Source organism: Ammodytes marinus, assembly GCF_949987685.1.
Source record: "Ammodytes marinus genome assembly, chromosome: 19".
NCBI classification, from domain to species: Eukaryota; Metazoa; Chordata; class Actinopteri; order Uranoscopiformes; family Ammodytidae; genus Ammodytes; species Ammodytes marinus.
The window spans coordinates 13,279,940-13,292,865 of NC_137223.1; the positions used below are offsets into that span (position 1 = coordinate 13,279,940).

Below are 12,926 nucleotides of genomic sequence, written 5' to 3' on the forward strand. Positions count from 1 at the left end.
AATAATAATAATAATAATAATAATAATAATAATAATAATAAATGACAAATAGGCTACGTGATTATAATATTTAAACGAAATGTGCACTATTCTTAGACTCATAGGAATATAAAAGAGGAAAATGAGAATTTATTTTACTTAAATAGGCAACTGCAAGTACCACAACCTACCACTAGAGGGTAGGATACACGACCCAGTCAAGTATGCTTACTGTGCAGTAGAAACATAATCTGAGACCGCTGTAAAATAAAGAAAATAATATAAACAATGTATACATTTTAACTAATAATAAAAAAATAATAAACACCAAAAGAGGACCACAAAAAAACTTCGAGAATATAAGATCGTATCTAATAGTTTCCAAATTTAAATAAATGCTATATATATATGATTGACGTGGTCAGGAAACACACCAGAAGCGTATTCTATATGTTTTATTGGTCACAGTTGATGTCTGTTGATGTCAGTGAGCAGCACTGCTAAGATTTGGGCTCTCCCGGGTGCCGGCGGTCCCTCCTCCATCAAACGTCAGAAACCAGTGGTATAAAAAACATGTGGGACCATATCGACCGCTCAAAGTCGCGTATACCTCGTTAACCTGACAGTCTGCGGTCTGCCTCCTCAGAGACAATAAAGAGGCAGCAGATTTTAATGAGAAAGAAAAGAGGAGAAATATGCAGAGCTGTGGGACGATTTAAATATACTGGATTGAGCACAGGAATGCAAAAGAAAAGTCAGTTTGTTCCTAGCCTAAATCTTTTTTTTTTGTGCCGGATAAATGTCATATGCGGGAGACTTTCTTGTTGTTCGGACTTTGAATCGAGTAATGTCTAATGGGCGAACACACACTTGGATTTCGGCTGATAACCAAAAGGACTGCCACCAGTAAACGAATTAAGCGAGGAGTCTGTCATTAGTTCCCCAAGGAAGTGAAAGGAAACGACAGCAGTGCACATCAGTGTGATTCGAAGTCATATTGACACTGACCTGGGCAGACGCCTGTGAATCTACCCATTTTTTTCCCACTACCGAGCGAACCAAATGCAGAGAGAAAGATGCATTTGGGCAAAGCTTTACTGTTTGTCCTCCTGCTCAACTGCGCAACTTTGAGCTCATCTCTGTCAACCTGCGCCACCGTGGATATCGACCATGTGAAAAGGAAAAGGGTCGAGGCGATACGAGGTCAGATTCTGAGCAAACTCCGATTGACGAGTCCTCCGCACTCCCTCGGACCGAGTAAAGTCCCGTATCAAATCCAAGCATTGTATAACAGCACCAAGGAGCTACTGGAGGAGCTTAGGAGGGATCGGCAGCAAAGTTGCGGTCAGGACAACACAGAGACAGAGTACTATGCCAAGGAGATATACAAATTCAACATGGTCTACGGACCGCCAGAGAGCAGTAAGTATTACAATTCTTGCGGCTTTACAAATTTTCTATCACTTTATCGTTTGAATGCCATGCAGTCAACGGGGTCCGTGCGCAATTACGCACCAAACGATGAGCCCGAGCCAGCAATACGCACCAATCTCAAAACTATACAGCTATAGGTCCCTATGTCATTGATAGTATTCTGTGGTATTTGAACTTCTGTGACTCTCTGACTACGAGTTCCTGATCTGCTGCATTTTTAAGATCACCTAAAGACATGTTTAATTTAAAAAAAATGTGTTAAGCCTGCTACGGTTTTTCCACAGAAAAAGTTCAAATACCTAGATTAAAATCATTAAAGTATGACCAATTTCTTCTCTTTTATTGCAAAATCCAGAATACATAATCTAGCATGCCAATATTCTTAATTTCAAAAGTTTAACTGATGGACTCAATATCATTTAAAAGTATATTCTCAGTGTATGTGTGCTGGTGGCTTCAAGTTTCCACATCCCACGCTTGTTTAAAGTTGAAGACTGGATCACGACTGACTTTCAGACTAGTTGTGATGTCACATAACCATCTTGTATGTAAGTGAAGTCACAGTGTTCTAGCCGGCACATTCATCATTCTGCACAGTGAAGCTTAATCATCCAAGTGAAGCAAAAATAAGCAAAACTCATTTCACACAAGTGGAAGGGGACTTGGAACAGAAATAAATAGATCGGAACTAACGAGGAGTCATTCTCTCCTTAAAAAAACCATGTCTGAGCTCTTCTAGGTTTTTGTCAAACCGGAAGGTGAACTTGCTGTGCACTGAAGAGGATGTGCTTTGTTACTGTGGTGCACACCAACCTGTTGCACCAGTGATCACTCTCCTCCTACTCCTGACTCCACTGTTCCTCCTCTTGTTGTTTTTTCCTCCTCCATGGATCCCTGTCCTTGTCCCCAGATGTTCCCACTTCCTTTGCAGTCAGGCCCAAATGAGAGGGACATCTGCCCAGGCGGATGGGGATGCCTTTATGAGAAGGAGTAGGAAAAGTTAACGGAGGTGGACAGAGAAAGTTAGATGATGGAAGGACCTCCCCGTTAAGTCCGCATACAGGGATCTCTCTGTCGCGGTCCCATGAAGTAGTCACATACAATGATACATCACTGACTGACACCCACCTCTTATTTGAGATGGAGCCTAAAGTGACACCAGTGCCTGTCGTGGCCGGTGAGTTACCCACATGGGTGGCCTATGAGCATGACATCACCGACTGCACTGCTCAGGTTTTAACTTTGTTAAATTGGCTGTGAAACTGAGCCGGCATTCATCCCCTTCTTAAACCTGAATGATTCCACTGTGTCGTCATTTTAATCGCCACAAGTTAAACAATAAGGTAATATCTCACTGCCTGTTCAATAACAAGTTTTAAAAAATGTTATATACAATTTTCAGTAACACATTTATTTACTCCACATGATTTGTGTCATCATGCCTCCATTGGCACTATAGAATTAACAGCTATGAACTGGAAGTGGAAAACCTTCGCTGAGAGGGACATGTGTCAGCACTTGAGGGGAGATTCATACAGCATGTGGTTCGACTGAGTCTGGATTACTGAGAAAGTAAAATAGGATAAATGCTGTGCGTGTGGAGGAGCCAAAAAGGGCCTCATGGTCTAAAGCACAGCCAAGACTATTGCCTCACAGTCCCTTTGAAATCAACAGGTGTTTCTCAAAAGACCTATTTTCCCTCAGCAATGTTCTGTTTTTAATCTCACAAAACGCTTTTGACAAAAACGCCAGGCAGTAGGTGCCTCAAGTTGGTAGAAACAAAAGATGGAAGACAGATTTACAGACATGAACTTTTTTTTTTATAACAGAAGGGTGAAGACCACAGTTTCTTTGACTGTAATCTTATGGTCTTTGTATGGCAGATTTGTATGTGATTAGATGAAAAACAAAAATGGAAAAGTAGCAGAGAAAGTAAATATAACAACTTAATTGCTGAACTGACATGTAAGTACATGCATGTGTGTGCCCTAGTCACCATCTCTACTTATCAGATACTTAAAATGTCAACAGGCTAGTAATATTCTCCAATTTTTCCTTTGTCAATTCTAAAACTGTGGTATTGGCATGGAGGAGACTATTTTGTGTCCAAGATGATCTCATACTTGGAAAATATGCATTTTGTCAATACTCTGTATACCCACATGCATACACTTAGCATGAGACTGGTTAATGTGATTATCATATGTTGGATCAGGAGAGACGAACACTTACACTTGTATAGCTGTGTTGTGCTGACTCATATTCTATAAGATTCTATATATTCTATAACTACTGTTTTCTTCAGTTAAATTAAAATATCCAGCAAAATACCACATTATGGAAAAAATACAGAAATGATTTGAATTTCTAATCATTCTGTATCTTTATCAAGTTAATAGTTTCGTAAAGTTACTTCGGTTTTGGATCAAAACTCAAAGCTTGAATGAATTGTATTAAAATGAGTCTGGTTGGAAGGCGCCTCTATTGTAAACCCTCTTTACAATTTCTAATGGCAGTTGTTTTTACGTACAAATGTTCTATAGTGAGACTTTCCGTCCTCTTATCAACAGCTCAGGACACAAAGTAAAACGATAGACATGTCGCCACAAATTAAGCACTTTCTTCATCCTTTTATCAAAATCTATTTCGTATTGTCTGAGATGGACAGAGGGTGACTTCCCAAACCCCCTTCAGTATTTTTCTAGAAGATGAAGAAACAACTGAATATGGAACAGCTTTCTGATCTGTTGTAATGATGATGATGATGATGATGAACTGTCAGTGGCAATTCACAGTAGAATAAATTCCTTTATGATCCGACACCGCAAAAGTTAAGGTTTAGGCACAAACACAACTTGTAAGACTTGGGCAAAGATAATTAATCCGGTTAGGGTTAGGTAAACTTTGTTGTCATGATGATAATAAATACTTGGTTAAAGTTAGAAATTATTGTGGTCATGCTTTAAAAAAAATTAAAATTAAAAGCATGACCAAAGGCATTACTTTTGCCTTTGCTCATCATTTCCATGGCCACCAGAGGGCTTTGTCAGTAGAACTTGGAACTAAAACATTTGTGTGGCGCTTTCTGAAAGGTCTGATTCAGTCGTTCTTCTTGGGAGAACAGTGTCCAAACTTTAGGCCCAGAAATGGCTTTCGAATAAGCAGCTTAATAATCAGGATCTTAAAGCATGTTTTGATTAGTTTCTACTTGCCGTTAAATATGCTGATTCAATTTTGGTTAAAGAGTTGTGCTCATGTAGCCAAAGTCTTTCTGTGCCAAGTTAGGCTACAAAAAATGTTTTGACAAAAACTTCAAGGCATTCAACCCTACCAGGTGCTGTTATGCTGATATGGTTACTATTAGTCAGAGCCAGGCCAACTGTTTTCTGATGCCCTAAAGTTTCTTTGTGCTATGCTATAGTGGCTACAGATTCATATTCATCCTTCAGACGTAGGAGTGATATCAATGTTCTCATCTAACTCCCTGCAAGAAGCGAATCAGTCTCAAACAATTCCTTTAACATCAGATAGAAACAGTTGACTGAATAAAGTCAGTGTTATGAAGACCCATTCATCTTTGCTTAGGGTGCTACTGTGGTATACAGTAGAGCAGAAATGTGACTTTATGGAAAAAAATGCTGTGACTCTTAGGCCAGTGATGTCAATTTCTTATTGTGGGCAAACACACACTCACTTTTGGTCTGTTTTTGCAGGTAAACTGTTGACCTTATGTGTATCTTAAGTCAGCTCTGTGAACCAACATAAATCTGTGACAGGTGCAAATGAAGCAGAAAGCTGCTGGAAGACTGGCAAATTGCTGCACCGAGAGGCTGGACTGCAAACATCGGAAAAATGTCCTTTTATAGCATAGTGCGCGTACAGAATCTGGCATCTGTCAATGACTGAGGTTGGGTTGTGGGGAAGTCATCATGGTCAGAGTGGGGTTTAGGGCCAAAAAGTTGTCAATGGGACCAAGGATAGCAGGGTTTTTGATATGCAGATACCGGGGAGGTGAAGTCATACTAAGCACAATAATATTGCTATTTCAATTACAGCATTTTTATTTCCACCAAATATAGACAAAATGTGTTAAAGAAACACCAAGGAATTTTGATAAGGCAGGCAACCACACTAATCATTTACTGTGGGCTGATAAACTTAGTGCCAGCCCACAGTCAGTAAGCCCAAGCTCATATTTCAGTTGTAGAAGGGCAGTATAGCCATTGCCTGATTTTTTTTATAATAAAGTGTAATATTTTTTTTTACAATTCTCAACCTTCCTCTCTTTGGACCATGACTAAAATTACCGGCATGAAGGGGAAGAAAGTTTGAACCAAAGACACACCTCCTCCAACCCACTCCTCCCTCGCTAAGACACCAAGCCAGAAAAGTATTTTTCAAAGCTGTGTTGCGGATCGAGACAGCTATAAGTGTTTGTTTAAAATCTTTATTTATACAGGTAATCTCTTGAGACAATTACTAGATTGACCTGTTCACAATTTTTTACTGCATAAGAGCTGAAAGTTGTATGAAATAACTGCAGATAGTGTTCATAGCTAGAGCTTTTAATTGCACAACCCTACTTTTCCATGTAAATAACTGTGATATGGCAAAATGAGAAGACAGACATTTGGACTATTAGGAAAAGCACGAGTTTGAATAATGAAATGAATGATGGCTGAATTCTATTTAGCTGCTTCAGTTTCAGGGTCCTTTATCCACACTAGCGATGTCTCACACACTATTAACACATTAATAGTATGGGCTTTCTTTCTATGAAAAGCCCAAATGTCTGTTGAACTCATATGAAGGAGATCACAAAGCAAGTAGCAGTGATTATGCTGTTGCAGCAGTCAAGGTCTGTTTTTGGACACACGCCGCTTGTATTGCATCAAATCGCGATAAGAATTCTAAACTTCGTGTTCTCTCCAAAAACTTTTATTTTGTTCTCTCTGTTCCAGACGATCTGTTCTACTGCCCAAAAGGCATCACCTCTAAGGTTTTCCGCTTCAATGTCTCCGCCATGGAGAGGAACTCCACCAACCTCTTCAGAGCAGAGTTTCGAGCTCTGAGGGTGCCAAACTCCAGCGCCAAGAGGAATGAACAGCGGATTGAGCTCTACCAGGTGCGTAAAGGTACCGTTTCCATCGTCCTTCTACCAAGATCAAAAGGCAAAGCTCACAGTCAAGGCAACGACGAGTTTTTTTTCTTTCATGGAATCTTTGTAATTTGATATTTCAATTCTTGTCTGTCAAGAATGTTATCTTACATAAGCTGGTTAGTTGTTCTCTCCGCTGCATGATTTCAAGCTGTAATTGACAAAGAGAGCCAATGATAATCAGATTGTGGTTTCAGGCGTGGGTAACAGCCAGACCATAAGCCAAAAAGCTCAGCAGGCCTGCAGAACATTTGCAGAACCAGGACAGTGCTGGCAGCCCAGATATAATATGGTCCTCATTTTGGTTATGTTGAGGTCTTTAACATTTAGTCCTTAAAACAGTATGCAATTTAATAAGCATTCTGGTCTGCTTACCGATGAAACGGTGCCAATGATCTTTTAGAGGTTCTAGAAAATGTGATCAGATCCCACTCCCTGTCCAATCAATGTCATCCTATCCCAACAGATATAAGCATAACATAATACAAAATACTATTATTTGCAGATACTCCGGTCAGGAATGACTTCCTGACAAACCCAAAAGGACAATATTTCCATCACCAAACATTTAGGCCTATTTGTATTTTCCAATAAAAGTGGAGCATAAATCCACTAACATGATATACAGGTCAGGAGCTACGCAAACACTACTTTTATATGGAAAGTAGCCTACTTCCATTGAACAAACAGTACAACCACATTACAGATCCTCTAGTTAGGCTTTTTAACCAAAAGCTATGACAAGACACAGGCTGTTTTCGAAAAGCCCTACTAACGTCCTACTCATACTAATTTTGACGTTAATTTGAGTATGTTGTGGTTGTGTATGCGAGTTTGTGTAGGCGAGAAATGCCCGGATGAGTACTCACTCTCAGGAAGAATTTGTGTATGGATCGATAGGTTACTTTTCCTACTCAACCGCCCCACAATGCATTGCAGCTTTTCAATCGACACGGAAGTTAAAAAAAAAAAAACTGTATACTTCAGTGTAAATCTCGCATACACAATTGTTGTTAAAAAGACAGTATGTAGTATACAGTATATATTGAGTATTTAGGAGGAAGGATGTTAGTAAGGCTTTTTTAACATAGCCACAATGTCAATACATCAGTACTTTTAAATGAATGTGGAATTTGCTTGCCATGATAAATCCACAAATAATTAGTTCTCTAATAAGCAGTTCTACATAGCCTTTTTTATCCTTTAGCTTGTTGCTTTCGTATTATGGCACATACATGTACTTTAAGGTTGAATATTACTGCCCTCAAAAACGTTGTTTTCCTAAAACAGCAGGCAGCTAACATGCTTTGATAAGCTAACATTGCCCTACTGGTCAAGAAATGACAACCAAAGAAGGCTTTAAACAAAGCTAGCAATGAGCTAGCTGGCTAATAAAGTAGAGCAGTTAGCAAGCTAAGAAGAAGCTGGACATTTTACAAAGGAGAAAAAAAAACAGAACAAAAAGATGTATGAATATTAGACTTACATTCACCAGGTGGCCAAAAACATGCCCAAGAGCTAATGTTGATCCATTTCTGCTGCTGTTTCCTAACATGTCTCTAAAATTAGCCCCTTAAGGAAGGGGAGGGGGGGATCCTTCAGATATAAAGGCCGTGCATACACATTGTTTGACTAATTAGTGCTCTGCTGAGGTTGAAGGTAGGTGGAGTTTGTGATGTCATTGGACTCAATGGATGATGATATACATTTCCAAGAGACCCAGAAACTAAAGCTTAATTAAATGTAATCACTTTAGTTATCCCCTATCTTTTCATTTAGTGCCACCACAGGGTCAACATTTCTAAATGTCCAATATTCTGGTTTATGACCAAATATCTAAAAAACTTCTGAATGGCACTTTGTGTTCAGTGTTAATTAGCTAATATTAGCACGCTAACATACTTAGAGTGAACATTGTAAACATTATACCTGCTTAACACCCTTTGGACTCCAATGTTACTCATGCTGCAATAGTATTTTTTGTTTTCCATCTGTCTGCATGCTCCAGAAATCACATTATCTGAGCTAATGGCGTGCATCATTACAAGACTTTAAAACTCTTAATGGATCATTAGAAAAACAAAAACGGACAGCTTCCTCTTACTTTGTACATGTTGTTATGTTAAAGCTATTTTAGCATTGACTTTCTTAGAGCGACCATTTGTAACTACTTTGCAGATTGTGAGGCCAAACGAACACATTAGGAAACAACGCTACATTGCAGCCAAGAACGTGCTGACCAGAGGTACTCCAGAGTGGGTCTCCTTCGATGTAACAGAGACTGTGCGAGAATGGCTGATGAACAGAGGTGAGACTGAGGTTACCGTCATTAGTTGTGTCTAAAAGCTGTCATTAATACTAATGATTGTCCCATGTTTCAACTCGAAAACGTGACCTTGAGTTCTATTACACAATTTAATTTGTAAAGCATGGGACAAGACTGTTGATTTCTCTAAAAAGAAAAACAATGTAAACAATCCTTTTTTTCCTTAATTGTTTCCATAAGGAACTAATCTGGGTTTGGAAATCAGTGTGCACTGTCCCTGCCACACTCTCAACCCAAATGGTGACATCAATGAGAATGAGAATGAGGTGCTGGAGGTGAAGTTTAAAGGTGGGTGTCAACAACATTTAGTCATATAGTTATTTATGCCAGGTGTTAATTGATCTTTGTCTTCTTACCATAAATTTACAATATACAATATTTATTCTTAATCATTAAAAATCCCTTAATTCTGGTAAATAATCCCAGATTATTTATACAATTCCCATTTTAGGGATGTATGGGCTCATCAGAGGTAGTGCTGCTGATTATCCTTATTTATATTGGAAGTGAACTGTTGCCGGAGAGGACTCAAAGTCATATCCTTGCTTTAAGAAGCAATGTTGCAGACAACGAGGCATTTCTTTCTTTGGTTTTTCTTTTCTTTATTGCTTCCTTTCTGCATTGTGTAATTACAGCGATGACATTTTCATAGTCAATCATTATGCAAATTGTATGCTAAGATTGAGCGGAAATTACTTACTAGAAAAGCCACTAAATAGTTGGTTAAAGTGCATCTCAATCATGTCTATAATTAAGGCGTGGATGGAGACGATGAGATCAAACGCTTGGATCTGGATCACCTGAGCAAGAAAAAGGGCGAGTACCTGCCCCACCTCATCCTCATGATGATTCCACCCCACCGCCTGGACACTCAGTCCACACGACGACGCAAGAGAGCGCTGGACACAAACTACTGTTTCTCGTAAGGGACGCATGAATCATCACTTATACATTTAGTTTTTGGGTCAGTTCATCAAATTCAACATACTGTAGATGGTACAATATGTTCAATTTGATGATATATCCCCTCCATGTGACCAAGAAGTTGCTGAATATGAGGGGATCTATTACAACACTTTATTTGGAGCCTGATTACTTTATTGTTGTGCATCCTCATTCTCAGAAACACGGAGGAAAGCTGCTGTGTTCGCCGGCTCCACATCGATTTCCGCCGTGACTTGGATTGGAAGTGGATCCACGAGCCCAGTGGTTACGATGCCAACTACTGCTCCGGGCCCTGCCCTTACCTGAGGAGCTCAGATACAACACACAGCTCGGTAAGAAGGCCCCAAAAAGGAAAAGGGAGAGTCTGTGAAAGACAAACAGATATTTCTTGTTTCATTCAGCATAGATTGTTAAGATATCCACCTCTGAGACCTCCACTCAGGGGTCTTGACTGGACCAAAACATATTAAGAGAAACCAGAGTGAATGGATCCAAATGCTGTCAACTCAATACAGAACACCGACACTGGCAGATTTGCATAACATTGTAATTCCTCTTATAAGCATGTCCGCTTGAATCCATTTGGGTATAAAAAACATATTGGCATAAGATCTATGTCTATCCATGAACAAAGTCCTGTTATACTTGAGTGAGTTTGTATCTCTCCTGTGTGCTTTTCCATAGCTGCTGAGCCTGTACAACACTCTGAACCCGGAGGCCTCGGCTTCCCCCTGCTGTGTCCCTCAAGATCTGGAACCCCTCACTATACTCTACTACTCTGGACGGACCCCCAAAGTGGAGCAGCTCTCCAACATGATCGTCAAGTCTTGCAAATGTAGCTGAGAAGACATGAAAGATGAGGTAGAATGGCAGGATTTGACTAGGTACTGACGAAAAAATAAATAAACTATGCTCTTTGACTTTTAGCTGTGACAAATACTTTACCTGACCCTGTGGCCTCATGGCTCTGAACCACTCCAGATTTCACAAATTTTTCTAAGGATGCAGATTTTCTTCAAAACTTGAGATCTTTTTTTTTTTTTCTTTCGTATTTTGTTCCTCCAACTCAGTCACTTCTGGATGAATAATTGATTTTCATCTTTAAAAAGGCCAACCCATTCCAAACTTCATTTTACAATAAAAGTTAATTTTACTAAAAATTTCCTTCTAGATTTGTGAAGGCGGACAACACACTCTTAAAGCTGGATTGAAGATTGAGAGTCCTGCATTGATCTATCTGTGACTAAAATAAATAAAAGCCTGGCGCTGCTTCATGGAAAATGAACGATAAAGACTTACTTTGTGGTATGTTTTCTGCAAATTTTTCACAAAGATATTGTCTTTCCATTGTCAGTAGAGCAGCTTTTCTGTTTCTAGACTTGGGATGATATTCTTAATAATATAGTCACAAGTTTAGACTGTGTATAGACTCTGCACTCCTAAAGAAAAGTCCTTTCAGGCTGGATTTTTACCTTGAATCTTCCTTCAAACAGTGGACATTATCTTCAAACACTAAAGGAGAAAGGACAGACTTGCTGCTGTATCCAAAGCCATAGCTGTGGTCAGGGAAAAGGAGAGCTGAGAGAATGCCTGATGGATTTGCAATGGAAAGTAAATGAACAAAGAAGTTGAGCCAACTTTTTCGTTTTTAGGCCAGCCAGCAGCAATGGCCTTTTTTTTGTTCTTTTTTTATTGCGGTGCATCTATTAAAAATGAAAGAAGAAGAGGAAGAAGTAGAAGAGGAGGAAGAGGAAGAGGGGACCTGTATGGGAGAGAAGAACTGTGATGGAAACTAGCCATGAGCACACTGCCATTCACTGGAAGTCCTCATCCCTAACAGGTTCAAATTATTTTTTGAACATCAAAGATTATACTGGAAAAGAACACGTGTTACGCAACAGTTTTTTTATGAGATTTCTTTGACATTAATAGCATATTTTTGTCTCTTACGCAACTTGTCATATAGTGATCGTGTCACTCACTGGGACAAAAAAACATAGACTTGTATCTCTGTTATCCGTGTTGGAATCCCTTTTATATTTAACTATGGATACTGTTACATTTTTCTGGTGTTTTAGAAAAAACTGAATATGCTACTTCTGTGTCCGTGCACAATTTAGTTTGTCCTGTTGTTTGATCCAGCATATGTTTGACTTATTGAATTTTTAAGGTGACTATCCCAAGAAAGATAAATCTGAGCAATTTTCCCTCCAGCAATAACAGGAAATGTCATGTCATTTAAAATGCAGCTGTTTTCTTCTTCTTGTTTTTCCTTTTTTCATCCCACTTTCCTATCAGCTCACCTGTCACCCTTAGCTCCAGCCAGCTGACTTAAGGATCACATGTGTAGTCAGGACTCTTGTGTTCCCAAAACACTGCAGTCTTTCATCCACTCTGCTCTGCCTCTGTTTGTTTTGGTGCTCTTTTAACAGTGTGAAGCCTTAATGGAACAGAAAAATGAAGTGTGTGTGTGTGTGTGTGGGGGGGGGGGGGGGGGGAGTTATAACATGACGGTGGCTGGAGTCAGCAGGATTCTGAATCCCTGTACTGTTTGACATTTGCCCATTCAGAGTCATTTTGCCTTTAGATGAGATTAAGTTGACATTTTATTGCAGTTATATTGTTGGATTAATCTTGATCGTGATTATTGTTATTATTAAAAAAAACATAACATGAAAAACCTGTGCAAGCCCTTTTTAAAAACGTAGGAATCACAGCATGTATTAAAGAATCAAATGTAATAGATCTGTTAAACATTTAACTATACAAATTAGGAAATTAGGATTTTACCCACTGGTTTTGTCTGCCATGCTGAAATTCCATTTCAAATGCTATTTTCTCATAATGTTTTGGTTCCATATGAACATAATTTCTCTTACTTGAATCTCACCAGTCCCACCTGTTTCCTGCAGGCGCATGCAGCAGCTTTTTTTCCCCTTCTAGCAGAGTAATAAATTCGACTTCTCTTTCTCAGGGATTCTTGCTTAACATCTTTCCCAGGCAATAAGCAATTACTCTTATTCTGAGTGAATATGAATGTGCAGACATTTCTGTATTCTCTTTTTTTTGCATGAAATGGATGGT

General features: G+C 39.2%; 1 protein-coding gene across 1 annotated transcript; it reads left to right on the plus strand.

Annotated features, from left to right (window-relative positions):
• The first annotated feature begins 594 nt into the window (after positions 1 to 594).
• LOC307265784 (transforming growth factor beta-3 proprotein-like) lies at positions 595 to 12,303 on the plus strand. Its single transcript, XM_080047587.1, has 7 exons — positions 595 to 1,401; positions 6,375 to 6,538; positions 8,750 to 8,879; positions 9,078 to 9,185; positions 9,654 to 9,819; positions 10,021 to 10,174; positions 10,527 to 12,303. The coding sequence occupies exons 1-7, from the start codon at positions 1,056 to 1,058 to the stop codon at positions 10,683 to 10,685; spliced, it is 1,227 nt and encodes a 408-aa protein (XP_079903713.1). The 5' UTR covers positions 595 to 1,055; the 3' UTR covers positions 10,686 to 12,303.
• Positions 12,304 to 12,926: the final 623 nt, after the last annotated feature.